Consider the following 26154-nt stretch of genomic DNA (forward strand, 5'->3'; position numbering starts at 1 on the left):
TGCTTGTTGCTATCAGCAACAAGGATTTAAAGCAATCTTGTCATTCTAGTGCATTAATCCTGTCATTCTAGTGTGTGCGACCAAACTCGCATGCCTCCACACACACCTAAAACCCAATTAGGTGTGTGGTCTTCAGGTCTTACACACGCATAATCCAATATAAATATGTGATTTACAACAAAATAAACTACATAAATTGTAGCTTCATAGTGAGATTATCTTTTGCTAAAATAGTTATAATATAAGTGAAAAACAAGACAAATAAGATAGAAACATTGTGGCTTCAGGATAAAATACCAATATTAGGACCAACAATGAGTATGTTTATTATTTTTTATTGACAATATATTTCGGATAAACATTATCCATCCTCAGGTCTAAAAGCAAATAAATAATGTTAAAAACAGTTAAAAACAAGTATAAAATTATTCAACATATCATACATAAACTACACCTCACACTACAACAAATCAAATTTACAAGAAAATCTAAAAACAAAACGAGTTTAGAAGAGAGTAAGGTAATTAAATTTTTATTACCAATGCTCTGCTTCTATATTCGTCTTTTGTATTTAAAACCGGTTTGATGTAATTGATCATTAACGCCTCAAGAGTCATTAAATGATAAACGTTCCGTGTTGATGAACATAAAATTGATACATTTTCCATTGTTAAAAGATTATTGCAATCGTCGAAATGCTTTCCCACCGGACCAGTTCTTTTATGTTCCTTAAGTCGTTTGATTAAATGTCGGCTCGTCTGTCCGACATAGCACGAGTTGCATCGTGGACATTCTATTTTGTATACCAAACAACTTTTGAAACATTTTTCAATTACAGGTTTCAATGGAGGCAGAGAACTTTTCAACTTTTTCAATGTGAAAATAATTTTACACGGAATATTCAACTTTCTCATAGAAGTTTCAAATTTCTCCGAAACTCGCCCACGATATTGAATGAAAATCATCTTCTCTTCAGACTCTTCTTTCTCGTTTTCTTCATCAGGATTCTCGTTATCATTATTTTCCATAATCTTAGATATCGTACTTTAAATTATCGGGTCATAGAAAGCTTTCGGATATTGATTTTTCTCAAGAACAGTTTTACCTTTTTCTAGACTTTGGTGAAAATTCGACCATGTGCTACACGCTCGATGTATTCGATGAACTAGGCCGGATACGACTGACCGTTTATATTTCCGTGGTGCCAGTGAATGAACAAGACAGATTGTCGTAACACCCTCCTTCGTTATGATTATTATATGTTTTTCTCCTTGTTGTTTACAAAAATACACTAATGAAAATTTAATATTTTATTAAGACTGTTGTTAAACAGACCACCTGATGGAAAAATCTATGCAAAAACAATGCAGGGTATGCTTGCTGTATTGCACTTTTTTCATTATAAATTTTAAATAATTTTAATGCTCCTGTGAACAGAATTGAAGGTACTGTTTTCAGGTCTTAATTGCATACATAAAATCCAATATCATCAACCAAAAGATATTTTTATACCATCTTTAGCAAAAGTACATGAACTATCACCAAAATAGTAAAAAATACAATGAAAACAAAACGAATGTGCTATAATAAAGATTCACCTATGTAGACACACCATCCTGATAAACTATCTGAGTTCATCACTAACATTGCTGCCATAGTGTAGTAGATTTGTCCGTGGCGCCGTAGATTAGTGGTTATGCCGGAGACCGGGGTTCGATTCCTCTTGACAGCGATTCAACACGGACAAGTGAATGTTAACATAGCCCCGGGATAACCCAAGCCATGTAAGTAAATTGGGAAGATGGCACATTATGTGGGCCGTTGGATGTTGCCGGGAGTTGTCTAGTAGAGCACGGGCCCTAATTGGGTTTACGTAGCTCCAAAAGAGCATTAAATACTCTAGGACTCTCCATCTAAGCCATGGTCCCTCCTGGAAATAATATACAGGGTATATCCCTCGATATTTGTAAGGCCAGCCATGTAAAATATGCACATCTCATCACTAAATCTAGGGATCATTGATCAAATCCGTTCGCTACCAGGCAGTATGTTAGTGATGACCAAAGTAGTTCTTTTTTAATATGGCATGATATGCTTGCCGTAACACCCTCCCTTGTTTTGATCTTGTGAAAAATTTTCATGTTGGGAAAGTCTTTAGCTAAATATATATATATGATAAAAACCATAAAAAGTTTTGTATATGACTTATATTATATCGTCTTATAGGACTACACAGCAAACACTAAAATAACGCTAAAAATTTCTATAATAACAGCCGTATTTTGTATGTTTAAAATGGTTGCATCGCAGCTTTATTCCAAGTACCGCAACAACAAAAATGCACAAAAATAATGTATGTATGAGTTTCTGTGAATTATTTTACAGGTTAACGACTAGTAAACATAATTTTTAGGACCAAAATAACTTGCTGTATAACTTTAGAAACAGTACAAGAATAATTCTCGCTGTATATAGCTAGCTAACTTTTTGAAACAACACAAGAATAATTCTTGCTTTTGGCCTATAATATTGATCCTAATAAACAGAACAAATTTATCCAAACATTTTTTGCCAACACAAATTTTCCTGTCGTAACAATAAATTACTAATTATCTGTGTGTGAAGCAAAAATACATGTAGCTATATAGTTAGCTATATAATTAAAGTGTACCAGCTAGCTATATGCGTCACCCTTGGTTATAAATCGGATAGTCTATATCATATTGTCTAATTAGGCAATATGGCCTAATTAAACTACCGTAGCCTCATATGCGTGAAAACAAAATGTTGGGTACGTGTAGTGTTGTCCTCAGAGTGCAGTAATGTTATTGGTGTTATTGTGGTCTCAACGTTTTGTTGCTTCGTTTTGCTCTCGCCGAAAAAAAAAATCCTAACGTTAATAGCGCGCATGACTTTTAGAATGCGGCACGTGTATATTGACTTATTGTTTTCACTATGCATTTGTTGACCTTAAAAACAACGAAACCCCTCCTGGAAAAATGCAACATACTTCTTCTGTTATCACCTTTTAAACGAACCTTGACAAGCTAAAAAACCCTCAATTAATCCATTGTAAATATCTGTTTAGCATTACATTACATTCCCGAAAGGCAATGAATTCACATTTTGCGACACTGTTAAAATCGTATTTAGTTTGAAAAAGCCTGTTATAACATCCATTTCAAAGCAATTTCTGTTAAGCCGCTATCTTCTCTAAAAAGTCGTAGTTTTTCGAAACGATGTCAAACTTATTTACCGTGTTTTTTCTTAGAAAGCACATTTAATAGGAGAGACTGCGCCTAAAGTTGCTAAACATGCATTACGTCACCCGGCTAATGATCAGCGCTCTCTACTCCTTTGCCAGGAGATAAGAGCCGCCATTAGTAAAAAAAGTATGAATCAAAATCGTGTAATATCTGTTAATTTGAGTGGGGTTATTTTGTGTGTTAGCATCTAGAAATGATGACTTAAATGTAATTTAACCTTTAAACAAATTATTTTTATACTTTAAGCAAAATTGGAATGTCATACATAAATGGAATTTTATATGGAAATTTTTGATTTTGTACAATGCAAAAAGGTATATAAACTTACTTTATTCTTTACGTACATAACTTTATGTTTTGCGGAAATTCACTGATCATTAATATACTTCAGCTCTAAGGGTATCACCACCATGCTTGTTAACTATAATAGAATAATCCTAAAAAAAGTACAGCTAGCTAACAGGAACAAGTTCCATTAATTGGAAATTTTGTTCTTATACATTTGTTTTTCTGTGTCTGTGCCATTTCTTAAAAGATAAATAATATTTTAAAAACTAAATGGCTAATAGTATATTTCTATGCAGGTCAATGGTTTCTCAAACACATGCTATGGCAGTTCACATCATAGTTTTTAATAAGGCTAGTTTTCTACCAGGTGGATTAGCGGCCTTCAACAAAAGATTGTCATCTTTTTTTTTCGAAATATGGAAATTTGTTTGGTTCCTTGTTTTTGCGAAGAGACTTTCAGTCAACCAGTTCGGCTCAACCTGCAAACCAGGGATCAGGTCCCCTGATCCAGGCATTAGATACCTGAACACCAGGAATATTGTTTTTTGCTTTTGTCGGCACATGCGTTTCGTAATCAGAGGTAGTTTGTTGTATAGTTCATCATCATCATTTTTGGCTTAACAGCTGTTTTTCATATTAGCATGGTTGGACGGGGTACGTTAATAACCCTCTTTCAATTGGATTTAGATTGTGTTAGATCTAAACTGAAATTCCTCTACATCAAGTCTGTTCTTGTTACCTCTTACCAAGTCTGTCTCGGTCTACCTCCAGGAACTATCAAGTCTTTACACTTTATTTCCCAATTATTCTCCGTTCTTTCTATGTGTCCCAACTCTCTCTAACAAGCCACTGTTGTACATCATTGAAGCTGGAAATACTTGTTAAAAATGTGCGTATTTTACATGGCTAGCCTCACAAATATTGAGGGATATACCCTGTCTATTATTTCCAGGAGGGGCCATGGCTTAGATCGAGAGTCCTAGAGTATTTAATGCTCATTTTGAGCTACGTAGACCCAATTATTAGGGCCCGCGCTCTACTAGACAACTCCTGGCAACATCCAACGGCCCACACAGGGTGCCATCTTCCCATTTTCCCTCACATGGCTTGGGTTAACCCTGGGCTATGGTAACATTCACTCGCCTACTACAAAGTCACACTTGGCTTCATTGCTAATAATCATCACTTTACACATTCACTCTTAACCTTTTTTCTTTTAGTCCTTTCTTCCACTTCTCAAACTTTTCAACTAATTCTTCCATCGACTCTGCTACGAGAACCAAATCATCTGCACACAATAACTCCCTTGGACAATCTGCTTTGAACTCCATCAGCAGTGCCTCTAGATGAAAACACCATAGGACTAAGTACAAAACCCTGATGTACATCAGCATTTTACACTAAATCCATCACATCAGATCAGCTATAGTATCTTTGTGGATTTAACTGTACCAAATCAGATGTTTTACGGTCAGATTGGCTGAAACTGGCATCCACTTTAGTTGACATATATTTGAAATAATCAAAACATTTAGGATTGACCCACAAAATTAGTCATCTGGCGTGTCATATGCCGATTATTTATTGTAACCAATGCTGGTCGTGCATTCCAATTAGGAAAACTAGGACACATATGACAGCCAAACTTGGGTGTGGAATTAATGTGTTGGTTTACGGTAGCGGCAAGTAGATAGAAAGTTTCATGGTATTAGTGACAACAGCTATACTGAAATATGGGTTACTTTTACCTGAGGTAATGAGTTACTGTATTTTCCGGTATATAACCCGCACAACGTATAACCCGCAGCTCAGCTTTTTTAGGGAGTTATAAACTAGATGCTATCAGATAGCCTGCACCTTCGTATAACCCGCATAAAATTTCAATCGATGTGTTTCACTTATCTGCATCTTTGCATAAACCGCATCGTGTTAAGAAAAAAATTCAGCGTATTACATGTACATGTGCGTGTGTTCTGTTTTTTTCATGATGGAGAGAAGTGGGGGACGTGTAAACTCGTGAACCCCAAACACCAGAACCGAGTGTCTGAACTAGCGACTCTCTTGGTCTCAACTTCCTTGTCTCCGATTGCCGAAATAATAATGAATTAAAATTAATTTGACAATGCTGTTTTCCTTTTATTTGTAAACATTAATTTCAGCCAACAATATCTCTTGCTTCCTGATATTAAACAAACAAACAAATAAAAAATGCTATTGGGTGATAAATCTAAAGTAAAATCTCTCTTTTTATGTATATTTAAGGTTACTGTAAAGGAAACAATTTTTTTTTAGGTTTTTTGCAAAAAATTCATGAAATATAGAAAAAAAAATCTCTTTCGAATGACATATTTTATATTCCATGAAAATATTTGGAACATCCTTTTTTTCTGGAAAAAGCCTTTTCAGAGGTGTTATATCCTTCACACCTTCGAGAAAATATGTGCAAAATGAGTTGAGCATATTTTTTGTAAACATTATGCATAATATGAAACTTCTGTATAAATATATGCATAATACAGGCCTCGTCAGGAAGAAAAATGCTGGCGTGCGAGCTTCGCACGTCATGGTACTTCTTAATAATTTTGAGGCGTGCGTTGTTCGCACGGCATAATTTTCAATGGCGTGCGATGGCGTGTGCTCATTTTTGTTCCCATTTTTTTTCCGAATAATCATAGAACTCGCATACAGCAACACTAATTTTGCCACGTTTTAAAAAGCAGGTAATTTGTTGCGACGAAACTAAAATGTGCGATGCGTTCATTATTTATTATTTTTGAAAAAAAAAGTATACGACGTAGCAACAGAACGAAGAAAAATTATAAAACATGCAAGTTACAGTCATAAAACTCTTTCAGTTAATAACTTTTTTGTAAATATTTTTTTAGAAGTAAATATTTTTTATTTTTATATTTTTCAAAAAAAATATATCATTAAATCTAATAATCTAATTAACTAATCTAATAATCTAATTAACGACATTGTTACAAAAAAAACAGAGGACCTTTTTGTTAATTTATGCTGAATGTAATAGTGCAAAAACGACAAGTCTGCAACTCGCGCTTGGAAAAAGAAGCCATTTTAAAACATACTAAAACATACATATAAAAATTTGATGTGTGTTTAATTCATTATATTTATTTTTGGAAAATTAACATCTCACGAAAATAACACCATCAAAAAAGTCTTTCATCAAACATTCAGAAACAAAAAAAAAATAAAAAAAATATAAAAGTATTGATAAATTATAAGGGTTTTTCTGAGACTACTCATCAAGTGAGTTTTTTCCTTTACAGTAACCTTAAGTTTTAATGGCATAAAAATAAACAACATAATAATTATCAGGATTGTCTGTAACATCAATGTACCGAACAATCTTTTTAAATGTTTATAGAATTTTGTTATCTATTTATATCTCAGCAATCACGGTGTGTATGATGAAATGAATGGCGGCAATGAGGAGGAGATAGTTGCATGTGTCTTATCAATTGTATTTTATATTTATTTTGATATTTTCAGCCACCTGTTGCCCGAATGTAGTGAAGATAAAAAAAGAAAATTATTATTATCTATACTTTAATTTTAATATTTTTCAATATTTTTAACAGGAATTAATTAAGTCCTGGGCACTAGGTTGTGAAATACATGTCAATTAAACCTAAAAATGATACCTGCTATATTGCTCTATTACCAGAAGCAAATCATTTCAATGTGCTCAATGTGATTGCAAAGATATAAATAGATTAGAATTACATTCAACACAAAAGAAAAATGATCTCCAGAATTGTGTTAAGAGAGAGCTCGTAATTAAATCACGTAGTTGAAGTAAAATTACGTAGATATAGGATCGCGCCTGCAGTTATATTATTGTACCATTCTATCCCGTTGGTACTATTTTCTTCATTGATTGTATAAACTTTAAATTTCACAATAAATGACAGAAAATATAAAACTTATCACATAACCCACACAACATTATAACCCGCACCAACAGTGGAAGTTGTAAAAATAAACTTATAACCCCCGGGTTATATAACGGAAAATACGGTAATGCTTGATAATGATTATTTGATATTGGTGCAGTGTTCAGAGTTCACTGCTACCCCTGGCTCCTAAAATAGCTGTCTTAATGTGTTGCACAAAGTAATAGAAGTACTTCTAGCATGAAATCAGATGAAAAATTGTTAATATTGTAATAATATTTATGTGAGTGATTTAATGCTCAGGCAACAAACATTCACACCTTGTGATTCATTGAAAGACCTGTAATCTCTTTAATAATAATCGCCGTCTGTCTGTCTCTGCACGGAGCCCGCGCTGAGTTAAATAGACGTGCTACGGAATCACGAATATCAAATGCGATATATTTTTATCCACTTTTTTGTGACAGGTAAATTTGAAGGACGGCGAACCGATGGATTTTTTATGGGCTACAAACTAGTCTCTTTAATAATAGCCGTCGTTTGTCTGTGTGACCGCGAAAGCCGCGTCCCGTAACGGAATCACGAAATTTTTATAATGCGCACCAATACCAAATGCAATATATTTTTGTCCACTTTGTTGCGACAATTAAATTTAAATGACGGGCGAACCCGTGGATTTTTCCACGGGCTAACACCTAATAATAGCCCTCGTCTGTCTGTCTCTGCGTGAAATGATACTGCAAGTAGTGAGACTTATAAAACATGGTTTATAAAGGACAACAAACCTGTGAATTTATCCAAGGGCAGTCTTCGAATTTCAGATATATTTGGTTCGGCGAATAATTGCTGAAGTAACTTCGCAATTTTTCTAAATCACTTTGGCAGTCCTTCGGCAGAAAAAATGCCAAAGACAATGGTCAAAAGCACTGAAAACCTTCGGCAATTGCCTCGGCAGACTTCGGCACTTTCTTCTGCACTTTTTAAAAAAACATCGTCGTGGAAACCAGGCGACTAATCGATTTTCGTGACACACTTTACATCATTCAAATATAAGCTGGGGGCATCGAGACTATATGTTTTTTATTTTTCGTCCTTTTCAAAGTGGGCAGTGGAAACTTATTTGTGTCATTGTTGTAGTGTCGGAGACTGCATATATACAGACTGTTCTATATTTGGATTTATAAGGCACAGAGTGAAGTGTTATAGCCTCTTTGTATTTAACTATATTACGAGACACACATGTTATTTCTTGTCCTGCTGGTATCTCTGCTGGTATCTCTCAATTATTGCGATATCTGTTTGGTGAAATCTAGGAGTATGATAATATGAATATTCATAAAAAAACAGATAATTCATAAAAAAAACTACAACAGTCGACGATCGAGTTTCGCTTCGGCAATATTATTGCCGAAGCGAAAGCCTAACAACTGCTAATACTTCAGCAATTACTTCGGTGCCGAAGCGAGTTGGTTTGTTTTGTTTTAATATGCTCTTCCTAAGGTGAATTTTCGGCTTAATGGAACTAGTCTTCTTACCTCAATACCTTTTTTCTAAACATTCTTTCTGCCTTCTGTGATTGCCAATAATTACTGAAAAATTTAACCCTTAAGATTTTTCAGAATTCATTTTAACTTTTACAAAATCATATTTTTAGAATTCATACCAAACCGAGGAGGGCAAGCACATTATCAAAATCAACAGGTTTGTTTATAAAAAAATATTTTATTCAATTACTCTCATACTTATAATGTTTCTGGTGTACTAGGTGGTGAAATTTACCCAAGCAGAAGGCAGAACTTGTTTGGATTTTTCCTATTTGCAGCTTTTCTGAATCTTGGTAAATGTATTAGTTCAGGGATTGTCTCCAAGATTGCTTCTTTTTTGATATCAAGAAAAACAAGATCTGGCATGTCAATGTCAATTACACAATATCACTGCATATATTAACAGGGTCATTTCACAAAACCTAAAAATTGACTTACAGCTATACCTGTTGTGAGGGATATGATGCATGGCTATAACACTTTTGACTTTTTAAATTTATCTATTAGACACCTGCATGTGAAATTTTTAGGTCCTATACCTCTAATAGCCTTTTGCCATTTCTCGAAACTAACACCTGAAAATTCTTATGAAATCTTTATATTAGGGAAATTGATTAGGATTATTCTTGGGAGAAACTCACAACAGAACTTTATTTCGTTAAAGGAATCATTTTGCAAAAAGAAAATCTAAAAATCATTTCTAATTCTCATCAATAAATACTTTCCCAAGCTGTCAAACTGGTTTTACAAATGATTGATATCAGAAGTCATAGGTTTGAATTTTGTCACTTTTGCCCCTGTACACCACACAGGGGTGGCTGTTTTGGCATAGGGAACCGGTATAGTACAAATTTCAGCAATGTGCACGGCTGGGAATTGCAACCTAGATATCAAAAAATTGTTCATTGATTCAGTAATTGAACTTTTTGATATTGTTCCGATATGTTTTTATATTTATATGACTATTTAATTTTTGCTGTCGTTGTGATGTAATACGACAGCAATAAGACAGCAAAAAAATTACCCACAGTAAAATGAAGTAGGACGGCAGTTGTTTTACAAAATATTTTTGTTACATTGTTATTTACGTTAATCTCATCCAAGACAGGAAAGTTCCAATTCAATACTGTTTTTTTCTTGACCATAATGAAAAAATTACATCTTGCGCGTTTCTGTTATGTTTCAGGCCATTTCGTAAGATTTTAGGTAGGCGTGCAATGAATCGCACGCCTTAAATAATTCTGCGCGTGTGGTTCGTGTGCAATCATCAAAAAAACAACTTTCAAGAAGGAAAACTAAGAACAAAATTTTTAGTTATTTTATTTATTTACCAAAAGAGGATTATAAATATAAAGCTAAAACGGAACATATAGATATTCGCTGATTCCTTTAATAATTGAAAATGCTATTAAAAATAGTAAAAAATGTTAAAATTATGTTCAAATGATAGTCTTCTTTCCTTTCTTTTTTATATTCGCTACTTTCAAACAACAGATGGCCACAAACAATGTGAAAAAGTAAAAAAATGCAATTAATAAGGCACATGAAACTTTGTCCTCCCCATTACTGCCACTCTCTTTATTATGCACACTATGATTGGGAAAATAAAAATATAATAAAATTATAAAAACATGGGAAAAAAATCTTTTGTATGTCGTTGTTACAGACGATCTGTAATAATATATATTTTGTTTCTTTTTAGGTCAAGAAAACTTTTTATGATAAAAGATCTAAACATAAAATTATAAGTGGCATCTCTTGCTTTCTTGTTATTAATTTATTTTTTCTTCTATTTTTACTTCGTTAGATCTCTTTAAATTAAAAGAATTGGCAAATTTATAAGAATATGTATTTTTAACTACACAGTTTTCATCGTACACTAAAAAGAAGGGTTGCAAAGCCATTTTAAATTATTCTCTGACTTCATATTTCGTTTTTTTTTGTCATTGCGATCATTTCAGAAAGCTATCACAGACATAGGAAGCAAAGATTAATCGCATGCCTAAACAAATCTGCGCATGTGTAGGGGCATGCGCATGCCTCTTACGAAATGGTTTGATGTTTCCAGAAATACTTTTGAACTCCGATGTTCGATTATAATTCTTCACAAGAAGTTAGAAATAAAATAGAAGTATTTTCCGATATTGATTCGGAAGTTTTAGAAAACAATTATTTTGACTATTTTGTGAAGTGTCAGTATGTTACATTTACTAAGTCCCTGTAATGCATATGTTTTTCAATGTCAGTTTATCTTGAACTTGTATTTGTTTCATCATTTGTTTTTTTCTTCATGTCTATTGGTAGCTACTTGGTTTTTCGACGAGAATTTGTATTTTTGACTTGCAAGCTTTACTTTTTCCTGCGTTGTTATTTTTTCTGTTGGAGATAAGTAAGTGGGGAACCCCAAACATAAGAACTGAGCGTCTGAACTAGCGACTCAGTTTTAACTTTCTTGTCTCCGATAGCCGAAATAATGTTGTAAAAATCAAATAGTTTATTTTTGTAGCATGCTGTAAGAAAATTATATTATAAAAGCTTTTCTATCGCCGATCTTCATTCTTAAACTTTTAAAACGAGATCTAAAAAGCTTTTCTATTGCTGCTTTTCTTTCTTAAACTTTTAAGATGCGATCTAAAAAAGCATTTCTATCGCCGTTCTTCGTTCTTAAACTTTTAAAACATGATCAAAAAAGCATTTATATCGCCGCTTAAAAATATTCGATTCGCAATTTCATCATTACCTTTGCGAATTGCGAACTGCTAATTGGAACACTGTTAATTTCTGATTCGTTTTAAATGGTTTCGTTATAAAGCTAAATTTGCTTCAAAATCGTTTTGTTATGTTATTTTGTTATTAACTAGATTAAAAAATTGAGCTGGGTTTAACATAAATTTATTTAAATAGACGATCAGCAAATGTATGTGTCATAAATAATTTGAAATGCAATGTGTAATATTTCTAATTGATTTTGATTTAGGTAGGGAACTATCCACCTGTTATGCAAAGTCAAATGCCGCAAGTGTATGTGCAAAATGGCCAATCTATACGAATGCCTCAAATGACTCAATTCACTAATGCACAGTCATATGTTCCAATTCAGGTATTTAAAGAATATAGTAATTTTACTTTAAAAGGGAGCCCATTTTTTCCGGGTCTTATTAAAGTAGTCCCCTCCTATCTTCAAGTCTTAGATAATTGGATTATTAAAGAATTCAATAATTATTTTGCACACAAATTTTTTTTACACGTTGCCTTTATTGTGTAGAGTGAAAAACTCTGACCAAGATAATGAATAGAATTAAGTGCTTGCAACAAACAGGAAATATAGCAAAAATTCATCAATGCACCAAAAATATCTCTTTAGAATTTCGTATTACAGATACTTCCTTGTATAGAGCTTTGATGACGCTAATTAAAATAGTAAATAGGATTGTGTGGATTTGATCCCTTGTTAAGGAAATATCACACTTTAAATAGTTTTTTGAGGTTGAGGTCTCTTCATCCAGTTAAATTATGATTATCATTCCTAGAACACATATAATTTGCCCCTAATTATACAGCACTAGAATGCGGTATGGCTTTAAACTGTTTGGTTTTAATTTTTATTTTTTAACACATAGAATACACAATATGCTCCTCGTGGCTACATGCAGCCTCAATATAATGCACAATATCAGTATCAGCCACAGCCTTACTTCACTCCTCGAGGTGGACAATATCATTCAGTATATGTGGTACCACAAGGTTTGTTGAGAGATTGCATTTTTGTTGTTGTAGCTTTTTTTTTGGTTGCTATCATGATTTTTGACTTTGTTTTTAGGACAATTTCCTGTACAACAGTCAATTGCTACAAGCCAAAATCAACATATAACTGGTCAGCGCATGTACAATCAAATCCCTACTCCTCAACAACCAACTCCACAGCATACTTATGTAGCACCTCAAGAGCAGGCGCCACAACAGAAAAAAAGGCCTGCTATTGTTTTAAAAGATCCTACAACAGGAAAAGATGTGACAAATATAATTTTAAAAAAAGTTGATAAAACTACTCCAAGTAGTGGGTATTCCAGTGCATCAAGTACACCACCTTTACCCCAAGATGATAAAAAAGCTAAAATACAGGCAGAATTCGCAGAAAAGGTAATTTTACGTTGAAAAGAATTACTAAAAACTGGTAAATTTTTGTTGTGCAAAAGTAGTTAAATTTTAAAAGTCACATGTTAGGAAGCATGATTTAAGGAACATAAGAGATTACCTTTAAGCCAACTCAGTAGTTCTCTCAATACCTATGGGGTCATGTCATAATCGTTTTCACATAGGTAAACTTTTACGTAGTAAATCACTAATAAAAAAACATAATTTTTTTATTTGTAGCTGTAGGTATTTTGCGCTTTGACTTCCCCCTAGTTTTACAACATTAACTTTTTATCAGGCATCTGTTACAATATTTTATAAAAATAATCTGTTAAAAAACAGTATTATTAATAAATAAATAATTAAATAATGATTATTTGCCTTTCAATTGGCCATTCAATTTTATAACCTGATGATCAAATGCCAAATTTGTGTCAAAGGTATTAAGTCCTTGCGAAGTGAATTTTGTTGTTCTCTTTTGATGCTGCTATTAGTACTATTTTGTTTTAAAAATATGTCAACCAATGTGTAAGTTAGAAGAGGGTGGCCACTCTGTACACTAGTACCATCAATGATGACAAGCTTTTTCTTAGTCTTCTGCTGAAAACAGACTCGCTGACTGAGGTGGTATGTGTTTTACAACCTTGTATTTGTTTTCACCCTTTATCATCCAGCATAAATATTAAAAATAAATGAAAGGAAATTTTAAAGCAATGTCAAAAAAATATATTTATTTTGCAATAACTACATTACCAGTAATTCTGTAGTGGGAGGAGAATAGACCTGTATTCGCCAAGAATTTAAAAGAGGGGGAAAATAATACTTAACGAAAGAGAAAAGCTTATTTTAAACTTTAAGACTGCAAATACATATTCAACATACATACATAAACACATATTCTAACAGTTTCCTGACTTCTGTTATGCAATTGTTGCATCAATACCCGACCACCAAGTTTCTGTAGAGCTTTTGTTTTACCGCAATATCCACCATTATGCATGCAAAATTCAATTTTTTTCATTGATAAAAACTTAATAGCTTGGAACAAGTTTAAAGGTTTTAAGTAACTCCAAGTTCTAGTTGTTATCCCTGACTAGGGACATGAAATTGTCCCATTTATTATTAATGGCAAACATGGCAACAGGAATTTGACACAGAAGTGAAAAATAAAAAAATGACTGTTACAAGTAAATGGTGAAAATATATTTGCCAAATATTAATACTCTTTGCTAAGAGAAAATCATTCACACTATTTAAAGATCAGAGTAACGACCAGATAACAGAACAATCGTTATCCCCAAATTTCATGCCTTTGTATCCAATAACAGTAATTCACTGCCACTTTCAGCCGCCATATAGATACCGTCGTACATTGCCATTAAGCCTTTATTTTGATAGCTGGTTTAAACAAATACGAAAAAACTTTTTAATGTTTTTGTAGCTATGTAATTATTATGTATTGCATGATGATATGCTTAAGGATAGTTGTGCATTTTGAAGCCATCTCTCTAAGCATCTGGATAAATAGTGTGAAAGATTATCCCCCCTAAAAGAAAGCCAGTTTAAATTTGCGAGTTTCTTTAATTGAAAATAATTTTAAAGTGCATATGAGGTCACAGACGTTAAATGTGAGGGGCCTAATACATTATTTTTATCTTCAATCCTATAATCCTATTTAACTTAAGAATCAGCGCAAACCTGTAAATCAAAGTTTATTCAAATACCATCAGTGATGACAAGCTTTTTCTTACTCTTCTGCTGAAAACAGACTCGCTGACTGAGGTGGTATGTTTTATAACTTAGGGTTTGCTTATATCCAATATAATCCAGCAAAATTATATTTAAAATGTTTATTATTCCATCAACATTTTTGTGAGAACTTTTGCATAAAGTTACTATTAGGAAATAAGTATTTATTGCGTTTTTCAAGTTAGGCTGCATCCAGATAAGGGGATAGAAAGTCAAAATTTTATGATTGTTTCAAGGATGGCATATTTTGACCTTCATTAAAATTGTAATGAATAATGAAACATTTTATGAGAAATCTTTTCTACAGGAAAAAAAGTTGTTACGAAGAACACTTAGCATTAAGTTAAATAAATTGTAAAACATAGTTCAAGGTGGCACTAACCCTTTTTTAGCTGTTTAAGCTGTGTTATTTACTTAGTGTTTTATGGACGCATATTTTCGTACTACTTTTTCAAAATGTAGACCTTAACACGTACGAAAACGATTTTGACTTTTATCTAAATTGCTAAATCAGCAGAAATTTGCACTTAAAAATGCCCAAAAAAAAAAGAAAAATTCGCTTTTATAAGATCAAATATTTTGTAACCTCATGATTTTTTGTCTACTGTTTTAAAATGAGTTTTGGGTTAACAGTGATGAAATGGTGTGAGGATTTTTTTCATTTTTTTTTTAAACGGAAGGCTTTTCTTTCTTCAAAAGATTTGTAGGTGGCATCCCAAACTGCATCAACCCATGTTAAAAAAAAAATGTATAAAAAATATAATTCTCCACACCTTTTCATAGCTGCATAATTTCTCAGATGTATGAAATTCATACAGAAAAACAAAGATGCTGTTGAAAGCAAAAGGCATACAAGTGTTTTAGATGTGCCTTCCAGGCATGCATCGTTGGTCAAACTTCTAAAATTTTACGTTTTGCATGTGCTAAGAATAGCATGCCTTATTCATCTTGTGTCCATCATGTGTGTGCTTTTTTAAGTTTCCAATTAGTAAATTGCTATTTAATGGTGTTTGAATGTGAATGGCCCAACAAGAAGTCAATAAGTTTTAATTCTGTTATTATTATTTCCATTTTTTTTTCCAACTTATTTGTGTTTGTGTTTTTAAACTAGAATATGCCTTAATTAAACACATAATGTTGCTCTTACAAGGTAGACTTTTTTATTAGGTTGCTGCAGTGGCATCAAGCTCAAGTCCATCTCAAACCGACGTTAAAACAGTTTATAATGGAAAATCATCAGAAGTCACATCAAATACAGATGCAGTACAGCCATTAACTTTATCCATGGAAAGCAAACCTGTAAAAATTACAAAACCTCCACAAACAGAAAATTTGCATAAATCCAAAGCATCAGAAAATGCAATTGAACATAAACAAAATGAGGTAGAATTTAAAACAAAAGAAGTAAAAGTAGATGAGAAAAAATCTTTAACTGATAACTCTGAAAAACTTGAAAGCTCTGAAAAACTTGAAAGCTCTGCGAAAGTCGAAAGCTCTGAAAACATTGAAAGCTCTAAAAAAGTTGAAAACTCTAAAGATATTGAGAGCTCTGAGAAAGTTGGGGACTCTGAAAAAGTTGAAACCCTAAAAAAAGATGTCTTAATACAAAGTGAAAACACAATTAAAGCGAGCATTGCTGAAGACAGCAAACAAATAATACAAAAAACCGTTGTTGAAGAAACGGTCACTAGCCAGGTTGAAGATGTGTTGGAAGCCCAACCAGAGAAAGGCATGCAAGATAACTCTCAGAATGATAATAATACAATTGAACAGGAGGATTCAGAAAAACCTGTTTCAGCATTTAGTACAGGTAATATGTCCTAAAGCCATACTTTCCTTGTAATTTATACTATGCGTCTGTGAGGTGCACCATTAAAATAGTGCACTTCACATTTATATAAAAAATAGTTTAATTGTTCTTACATGCTATTATCATGTTAGTCTGTTTTTCGACATCTCATAAAATCTGAAGGTCCATGTTCATTACTCTTAATCTACTGTTATCAATACACATTTAAATAGGATATTTTAATAAATTTAACGACATGACCGAAATAAAATAAAGGTGGTAAGTATTGTTTTTTTACCTGCATTTCAAAAAGTTAGTTCATCGTCAAAGCCCACGTTTTGGATACTGCCATGTTATGCTTTGATAAATTCCATTATTAGTGTAAAGCTATAAAATGATGATGACTAAATTTAGGATAAGGAGAAAATAAACTTTATTAAACTGCTTATTTTTATTCTGCTTTTTTAATAGTTTCAGTACCCAAGAAAAAGAAGCCTAAGAACAGATTTAAAGATATGGATGCTAAAGATTCAGCAAACAACAATGATATGCTAAGTGCATTTGTTGATAACCCTGTAGAGGAAAAAATTGTTAAGCAGCCTGAAGCTCCAAAAGTTCTTGAAAAGGCTCCAGAAGATAAAACATGGGAGGAAAAGGTATGCAAGGCAAAATTCTTAAAGTCAAATTAGCAAAAAAGTTTAAACATTTAATAGGTTGATGGTTAGGTACAGCTGTTGTATAAATGTGTACAATTTTATGGTATATGTTGTTTTTGTTTGTTAAATAAAATACAAACTTTATTCATATCTATTTCTTCTGCCAGGAAAAAAGTATAGAAAAAGAAGTCATCAGAAACGAAGACGCAGAAGAACCAGAAATACTTCCAAAAAGAACTGAAACAAAAATCATTAAATCAGAAGGTTTGTCACTTATGGTTAACATAACATCTTCACATAGTATTTTGCTAGGAGGCAATACAGGGTTTTAGACGATTTAAATTGTGGTCTAGGTAAACTAGGAGGGCAAGGTATAAATCTTACTAACATAACTACTTATTTTAGGGGATCATTAAATTACATACATGGCGTAGACAATTATAATTGTCAAAAATATAAGAACTGTATCTAGTCCATACTTTGTTTGTTGATACAAATGTGATGCATAGAGGGCACATGTTTACTATTGTGACCTGAATTTTGAAGTTCTGTGTCTCTTTTTCAAATTTTGCATTCTATTTTGTTCTATCTTAGTATTTTCTATGTTTTTAACTTTCCAGAAATTTTATTGGAATGGTTTATGTTATCTCTGCTTCACAAGAAAGTTTTTTATTTCAATTGTTCTTTTCGTGGATTTTTTTCAATGTAAATTTTAAAGAAGAACTATTGAAAAAAGTTACATGCTCACATGTTTAGGCGGTGAACTATTCGATAAATTATACATCAAGTTTACTAAAAATAGCATACTTACGGAACAGCTGATTGTGTATTGTACCGAAAATTATTAAAAATTATTACAAGAAGCAAAAAAATAGTTTGTTTAACGAGGAATAAAATCAAAACGTTTTGATTTTATTCAGCAGTAATTAAAGGAAAACCCAGGTATAAATTGAATAGGCTATTGTTGTAAAGGTCAGGTTGCGAAAAACTCTTTTACAAGGAATTTTAGATGTTCGTTTTTCACGATGTATACATCACGTAAAATGTCCGAAACTCCCCCCACAATGGAGAAACTTAACAAACCTTTGCACACGTGCTCATCGATACCTGTTGCAAATACTTTGTCACATTTTATGTATATTTTGATTATTTAAAGAAAAAGACAGGTTAAAACATAAGAGCGAGCAAAAATTCGTTTTTTCACAAATGTTTAAATAAAAAACGAACAACGCGTTTTTTCGAAAAAATGTGACAGTAATGCTAAAGTGTAATAAATATACTGAATACGTATCTATACCCTATAAAGCTCTTTTTCTTCTCAAGATATTCACATTTAACCTTAAAGCAGGAATAATTACCAACAGTTAATAACATGCAAAAAATGAAATATTACTACTTTCAAAAAACAAATAACTCCGAGGCTCGTTTTGTTTTACAAAATCAATTTCTGGAATGAACAATTTAAGCCCAACTTGTTATCAATTGTTAGTTCCCCTTTAACAGTAGGGACTTTTCAGCTTGCAAAATAAATTAAAAAGCCTATTTATTTTGTAGATACACCGAATACAACAATTTCTGATGATGAAAAGCTCCAATATGATCGAGATTTTCTTCTCAAGCTTCAATTTGCATCTATAAGCACCTCAAAACCTCAAGGACTACCTGATATAGATATTGTGTTAAATCAGGCTCATGCACCTGTAAAAGCATTGGTTCCTGGACAAAGGCAAGTTTTTTTCAACAAAATAGAACCTGATTATTTTTTTTTTATTCTGTGGTTGGTAAAGTCAGCTTCCTCCTTGGTTTACCGGCTTTTTAAACAGCAGATCATATCTCCTGATGCCTGTTCGGGAGTATGGCTTTGTGTTTGTGCACAAGAGCCATACTCTGATTTGAAGACTGTTTTTAATAGGCTTGTTTTGACTTTGCATAAAGTCTAATGCTTGTAACTAATCTATGTAAAAATATATCTTGTTTAAGTTTTTAAGTATAATGTCTTTAGGATTTCTGCACCAAACGATTTTATGCCCCAATTTATGCGCTCCACAAGTGGTGGCAGGTCATCTTCTGGTGGAAGATCAAAAGGAAGTGGAGGTGGACGTGGAGAAGGGCGACCAAAAAAAGTAATACAAGCTCCAGTATTCCAAAAAGTGGAATTAAAAAAATCAGAGAATGCCTGGGTTAGGCCTAAAGACCAGGATAAGGAATTACCAGAAGAAGAGAAAATAACAAAAGTAAGTTTCTGAAAGGTTCAATTCTTTTTTTGACAGTTAGTTAAGTTCATAGTATGTGATCGGATCCACATTTTCTGTCCATCAATAGAATAGTTTACAATTCTTTTAGGAACTGGAGCGTAATGTTAGAAGTGTACTTAATAAACTCACACCTCAAAAGTTCAAGACTTTGGTCGCTAAAATGTTAGAATTGAATATAGATAATGCAAAGAAATTAGAATCAGCCATAGATTTAATTTTTGAAAAGGCTGTTAGTGAACCTGGTTTCAGCGTTGCATATGCCAACATGTGCAGAGTTCTTACCGATAACGTAAGTAACACATTTCTCAGATTTTAACGGGAAAATGTTGCTTGAAGTATGTGTTAAATTTATCTACTGTTATTCATTTAGTTCAAATTTTCTGCTACAAATACAGCCGAAAAAACGTCGACAAGTACAGTTACGTTTAGAAAGGTTTTACTAAATAAATGTCAAAAGGAATTTGAAAAAGAGAGTTCAGATGAAAAATTGTTGGAGGAAGATAGGCTGAAAAAGTTTGAAACAGTAAGTGGTACATATGTAACATTATACACTGGAGTTGTACTACATTTAATTAAAATTTTCCAAATGTTTGTAAAGGCCACAAAATTTATTTTAAACTAATTTTGTTTGAATCAACTTTGCATGGATTGAAGTTAAAGTTAAAGCTTATTTTGTTTATTTCTGTATAATTTAACCTATGCAAACTTCTAGTTGCATAATGTAATTGAACTCGAACTTAAAATCATAAAATAAATTTTATTGTTCTTTTTCTGTGTATGACTATGATGATAAAGATTCCCCTTCATGTTATTGTCATGCATGAAAAATCTTTTCTGAGTATACATTTACACACCTAAGTAACAGGTTAGTTAGAGTTACGTTTTTTGATTTTGAAAATTGTGATATTCATTTTTATAGGAAGAAGAGAAAAAGGCATGGAAAGAAGAACTTGATTATAGAGAAATGATGAATAGAAGAAGAATGCTTGGAAATATCCGTTTCATAGGTGAACTATTTAAATTAAAGGTGAGCTGAATTTGTATAATACAAACTTTGTAGGGTTGGTGTGTCTAGTGCTTAAGGAAATGATATGATAAGGAAACAAATTTTATCTTTCATTTTTTAACTTATTAAGTGTAACATTTTCCGCCATACTTTTAGCAGGTAAAAAATCTTGATTTGCTTTTTCTCCAAATAAAATTTATATTTTTTCCAACCCATCGTTTTGCCAAAAAGCAAATTTGTTGTCATGATAATTGTGGCCTACTAAACTTTTTTAAAACAAAAAGCAAGGTCATAATACAGTTATCGCTAATGCTTTAAAAGGGGTAAATCAAAAAAGACAACTATTTTAAAAAAGTTTTAGAACTGAATCAGAACTTTCAAACCATATATTTTTCGATTCTTCCAAGTGTCCCAACCAACTCAATCTTCTTATCTAGATAACATCTTCAATGCTATATATATTTAGCCTGCTTCTTAGCTTATCTGAACTTTTTCTGTCTCTCACACTAACGTTACACATCCACCTTACCATTTTCATATCATTCCTTTCTAAACAGTCAAGATCTGCCTGTTTCACTGCCCATGAATCACATTTGTACAACTTACACTTCCTACACAGGCCTTATACAACCTACCTTTCACCTTAATCGACAAAACTATACTAGTCAACAAAGCCAGTAACTCTCTGGATTTTTTCTAGGCAGAACATCCCACAAGTTACATGTCTTACAACACCCCTTCACTACCCAACATATCATCTAAGGAACAAAAGTTCTTATTTCTAACGAGCCACTGTTGTACATCATTAAAGCTGAAAATACTTCATTCTCTATAATCTCACCTTCGCAATGGTTGCATACAAACTGATTGTGAGCTATTAACCTTTCTTCAATACCACTGTACTTTTTTTGTACTTACAAGTCTGACAAAAGTTTAAGTTACTGCCAATCCCTTTCATGCAAACTCCACAAGGCCACTTTCCAACTACAAGGTCACACTTTAGACTGCATTCACTCTTAACCCTTCTTTTCTAGTCCTTTCTTCCACTTCTCAAACTTTTCAACTAATTTATCTATTAACTTAGCTATAAGAACCAAATCATCTGCATACAATTACTCCCATGGACAACCTGTTCTGAACTCCATCGGCAGCGCTTCTAAGACTAGAACAAACAACAAAGGACTAAGTACAGAAACCTGATGTACATTAACATTTACACTAAATTCATCACTAAGTTAATCATTAATTCTGACACGACTTCTAGCATTGCTTGCTGTACATAGACTGTACCATCGCAATTGGCCACTTATTCACATCTAATTTTCTCATAGCCCACCCAATAACTTTTGTGAGGCACTCTATCACAAGCTTTCTTTTATCTACGAAGGCAGGATAGAGGTGCTTTCTCTTTCCCAAATATTTTTCCTGAAGCTGTCTGGGTAAAACTATTGCTTCTGTAGCAAAACCAAATTGCATCTCCTCTATATTAATTCTTTTCTTAAGTAACTTATCAAACACTTTCCAAAACGTTCATTACTTGATCAATCACCCTTGCCATAGAATAATTCACTGTTACACTTGATTACCAGTCACTCCTGATAACACCATCCTTTATAATTGCCTACTACCCATTCTGTCTTAATAGATCTACATAGTTGGCCCATTTTCAACATCATCAGGCAAATTATCCTCATCCCAATCAAACTTAGTATTAGGCAACCTCTAATAATAACTCTTCTAAGCTGAGTTTTTCTTCTTTTGCTAGCCAAGACACCATCATTATATATGCATTCTCACCTACAACTACTTCATTTGCTCTCCTATCTTGAACAACTCATTGCACTGGTCTTCCCATCTTAGCACATCTGCAGATCTGTTTCTCTCTGCTTCTGATTTTGCCGTATTCACTGCTGTACGAGTATGATGCTTGAGTTCTAGGTAAATATTTTAACTACCACCTGACTTTTCTCTTTCCAAAGTTTCCTCTTTTCCGTTATACACTGCTCAACCTCTTTATTCAACCACCATTCCAAGTCAAACCAGAAGCTGCCAATCTTAAAACAAAAGAGGGCTATCATTTTTAAAAAAAAAATATTTGCCTGCTTTGTTGTTTAGATGATTTCAGAAAATATCATGCATGATTGTATTTTAAAACTGCTGCGAGCCGAAAAGCAAGACTCTTTAGAAGACCAACTGGAATGCTTATGCAAGCTTTTGTCAACAATAGGAAAAGACCTCGATCATGCAAAAGCTAAGGTATTGAATTTAGTTGTTGTTACGTCCATAGCTTTGAAGAAATCGCCATAATATTGACAAGCTAGTTCACTTTTACTCTTGTTTATTACAAAAGTTAGTCGTCATCATTTTACTTTTGTAAGTTAGCTCTGTGGGAATTCACTTTTTTTTATATTAAAATTTTCGTAATGTTTATTCAAAGTACCACTAAGGTAAAGTTACAAGGGTTTATCTCTGACAAACTATACCACTGACTTAAATTGCTGTTTGCGATTTTTTGTAGGGGTTTGTTTAAATTTGGCATTGTTTGCATATATAAAAAGCAAATCTAGAAATAAAAATTAATGTTGTCTTTGTAGTTGTGAAGTGGGTGGTATAAATAAATTTTTTTTAATATATCCTGCACAATCAATCTCGTTTTCATAGCCAAGAATGGACCAGTACTTTGTTCAAATTAACAAAATAATAGAGAAAAAGAAAATATCCTCTCGCATAAAATTTGCCCTGCAAGATGTAATGGATCTCAGAGTGAGAGATTGGGTGCCAAGACGCGATGAAGGAAACCCCAAAACCATTGATCAAATTCATAGGGAGGCTATACAGAAGGAGAAAAAAGAGGAAATGGCTCGTCAGCAAGACAAATTGCAACGAAAACTAGAACCAAGAGGCGGGAGAGGTAAACTTTCGTGTGCAAAAGTAAATTTCTTAATTTATGTCATCTAATTATCATATTGATTGTACATATCATTTTGCATTTAGGTGGACGAGATAGTCCAAATGTACGATCAGGTGGCCCAAGTAGTGATGGGTGGACAAATGTTGCTGGTAAATCAAATCGTAGTACAACACCAATTGTTGCTAGTAAATTTAAATTGACAAAGGTCAGTTCTTCGTTTTCAATTTGTACCACTACAAAACTTAAAATAATTTTAAAGAATATCATAGCTATCTATAAAAGTATTGTTTTCAGTATTTTCTTCTGTTCTGAAGATGTAATTATAATGGTAAAATACGTTTTTTAGTTTGTATTTTCTTTAAAAATGTACCTTTGTTATTGTTTGTAGAAAGTTACAGATTCAAATGAGATTTCGCTTGGACCAGGTGGTGGTAAACCTGGAGCATGGTCAAGAGGTGCAAGTGGTGGTGGTAGCAGATCTGGTTCTGGTGCCAACACCCCTACCAGTGAATTCGAGCAAAGGCCTAATAGATATGATCTTCTCGCTGATCAAAGTATGATGCCAACACCATCTGATGGAAAATCACGTGGAGGGTAAGACTGATTTTTATTTTAGGTTTTAAATTTACTTTGTAATTCAGGTGCATTGGTTTTTAATTATTTAATTACACAAAAAACTAACTGTTTAGTCGTAATAATGTGCCATCACGCAGAGGAACTCCAACAAGTGGTGGTGGACGCATGGGTAGTGACGATGGCCGCACTTCTGCTTTACGAGCAGTTAAAGATATGACTAGTCGATCAAGTAGGAACTCGTCACCAGCTCGTTCAAGTCCATCTGAAGAAACGTACAGTGCACCTTCGTCAGGCACACAAACTCCAGTTGAAAAATCACAATCGCCAGTTGCATTGATTACAGAAGAAAAGATGAGAAAAACTACTAAATCAACTGTGGAAGAATATTTGAGTTGTAGAGATGTGAAGGTTGGTGCCCAATCCCTTTTCCATTAGTTTATTGTTTTACATTCGTCGTACTTATGTTTGCTTTTGTTTCCAGGAAGCTCTGTTGTGTATAAAAGAATTGAGTTGTCCGTCAATGCATCATGTATTTGTTGAAGAGAGCATTTGCGTTGTCCTTGAAAAAAAACCCGAACATCGTCGTCTTGTTGGCACATTGCTGCATTATTTTATTAGGGAGCAGTTACTTAGCACAGAAGATATGTGTCAAGGGTATGTCGTTATAGTGGTCACTAGCTCCACCCTTTTTTCCGGTTTTATGCTATTTTATACTAGTGTAATTCCTCGGATGTGCTGAAAATAAGCTGAACTACCGAATATATAGTTGTGGTTTTATTGTTTTTACTTTAGCTAGTTTAGCTAAGTGAGTGATGTACTTTCTAGGTTTGCGTCCATGGTTGAACTTGCACAAGATTTGGCATGTGATGTGCCGTTAATATACAAATATCTTGGTGAAGTTCTTGGGCCAGTCGTATATGATGGAACCCTACCTTTAAACAAAGTAAAAGACACGCTAGAACCACTCGTTCAACGAAGTAAAGCAGGACTTGTAATGGCTGAAGCGTTGTCTGTGGCTGTTGAACTGGCTGGGGTAAGAGAAATTTTAAGTCCTTGAAGTATTCTGTTATGGACTATTTTGCACTGTTTGAGGGTGTGTTGAAATTTAAATTCACCAATTAATACAAAATTTCTCCGAGAGAACCCTGACTTAAAATCAACCGATGACAACAAAGGCAGCGTTTTCACATCTTACCCTCTTAATTATATTTTTAATTAATTGTCAGTGTTTTTTTTTTTACTTTGCCAAATGTTCAGTTTGAGGACTTTTTTTCCGAGACCAAATTTGATGGTAATTTAATTAGGCAGTTCACTCAGTATAAAGGGTTTCAGAGGCAAAAAGGATTAAAAATTCCATTTTCTTTTACCCAGAGCTAAACGTATATACCGTTCACTAGATACTGATACTTTAAGTCTGGAGCAATTAGGAATAAAAAAATCCACTAAACAAATTGATGAAAAATTCCAAGGACCATATCTTTTGAATTTGAAGTACTTGTACGTTCAAATTTAACACGAAGGGAAGTTTGTATTCCATTTCACTTTTCTGCAGGTTAAAACGGAAAAAGAGTGCATTTGGAATAGCTATTCCTAAAAAATTAAAAATATTTACTGTATTAAAGTGCCCTGTTACCAATTCTGCAGCAGGAAAATTCATGCTATTTTAATTTATCCTAATGGAGAAAGGTTTGTAGAGTCACAAATGAAATGTTTTATTCCATTGAAGCACCTTAGGAAAGAATGAATTATTCCATAGAACATACAATGGCCTAAAATTTCCAACGTAAATTGGTGTTTGTCTTCGATCCTAACATGACTAGTGGTTTTTGAATAAAATGTTAGTAATTAGCAGTGTAGCCTTCATTAAGGTACGTCACAGCAATGAAAGAAAAAAAAATTATTTGGAGCTTCCTGGGATGAAATATTCCAAAATAAAGGTAAAATAGGCTCTTGAAATTTGGAATTATGATTCCTTATTTCAAAAATTTATCCACTCAAATTGATTAATGAAGCTGAAAGCATACAAAAAATGTGAATTAAAAAATATAATGGGAGCATTT

General features: G+C 33.1%; 2 protein-coding genes across 3 annotated transcripts in view; one reads left to right on the plus strand and one right to left on the minus strand.

The window, feature by feature from the left end:
- Positions 1–297: 297 nt before the first annotated feature.
- LOC130641173 (uncharacterized) lies at positions 298–3235 on the minus strand. Its single transcript, XM_057447863.1, has 2 exons — positions 540–3235; positions 298–377 (listed from the first exon to the last, which is right to left on the minus strand). Exons 1-2 carry the CDS (start codon positions 1026–1028, stop codon positions 372–374), a joined length of 495 nt encoding a protein of 164 aa, XP_057303846.1. The 5' UTR covers positions 1029–3235; the 3' UTR covers positions 298–371.
- A 120-nt stretch (positions 3236–3355) lies between these two features.
- The window catches only part of LOC130641170 (eukaryotic translation initiation factor 4 gamma 1-like), a 28441-nt gene continuing 5642 nt past the window's right edge, over positions 3356–26154 (plus strand). Inside the window, exons 1-21 of one of the 2 annotated variants that reach the window (XM_057447858.1) lie at positions 3356–3392; positions 3513–3580; positions 9129–9175; positions 11996–12118; positions 12639–12762; positions 12839–13158; positions 16069–16711; positions 17162–17346; positions 17514–17610; positions 18901–19072; positions 19349–19580; positions 19690–19890; positions 19972–20124; positions 20521–20628; positions 22723–22863; positions 23269–23518; positions 23602–23723; positions 23907–24112; positions 24208–24502; positions 24576–24748; positions 24920–25127. In XM_057447858.1, coding sequence (XP_057303841.1) covers positions 3571–3580; positions 9129–9175; positions 11996–12118; positions 12639–12762; positions 12839–13158; positions 16069–16711; positions 17162–17346; positions 17514–17610; positions 18901–19072; positions 19349–19580; positions 19690–19890; positions 19972–20124; positions 20521–20628; positions 22723–22863; positions 23269–23518; positions 23602–23723; positions 23907–24112; positions 24208–24502; positions 24576–24748; positions 24920–25127 — 3810 coding nt within the window. In that variant the 5' untranslated portion in view covers positions 3356–3392; positions 3513–3570. Of the gene's footprint in view, positions 3393–3412; positions 3581–9128; positions 9176–11995; positions 12119–12638; positions 12763–12838; positions 13159–16068; positions 16712–17161; positions 17347–17513; positions 17611–18900; positions 19073–19348; positions 19581–19689; positions 19891–19971; positions 20125–20520; positions 20629–22722; positions 22864–23268; positions 23519–23601; positions 23724–23906; positions 24113–24207; positions 24503–24575; positions 24749–24919; positions 25128–26154 lie in introns of those variants that run through there. The other variant, XM_057447857.1, reaches the window with a different exon arrangement.

Source organism: Hydractinia symbiolongicarpus, chromosome 4, assembly GCF_029227915.1.
Source record: "Hydractinia symbiolongicarpus strain clone_291-10 chromosome 4, HSymV2.1, whole genome shotgun sequence".
Lineage (NCBI taxonomy): Eukaryota > Metazoa > Cnidaria > Hydrozoa > Anthoathecata > Hydractiniidae > Hydractinia > Hydractinia symbiolongicarpus.

What these genes read in the sequence shown, in the direction of transcription:
- LOC130641173 (XM_057447863.1), bottom strand. Translation starts at nt 1,028, where the DNA reads ATGGAAAATAATGATAACGAGAATCCTGATGAAGAAAACGAGAAAGAA.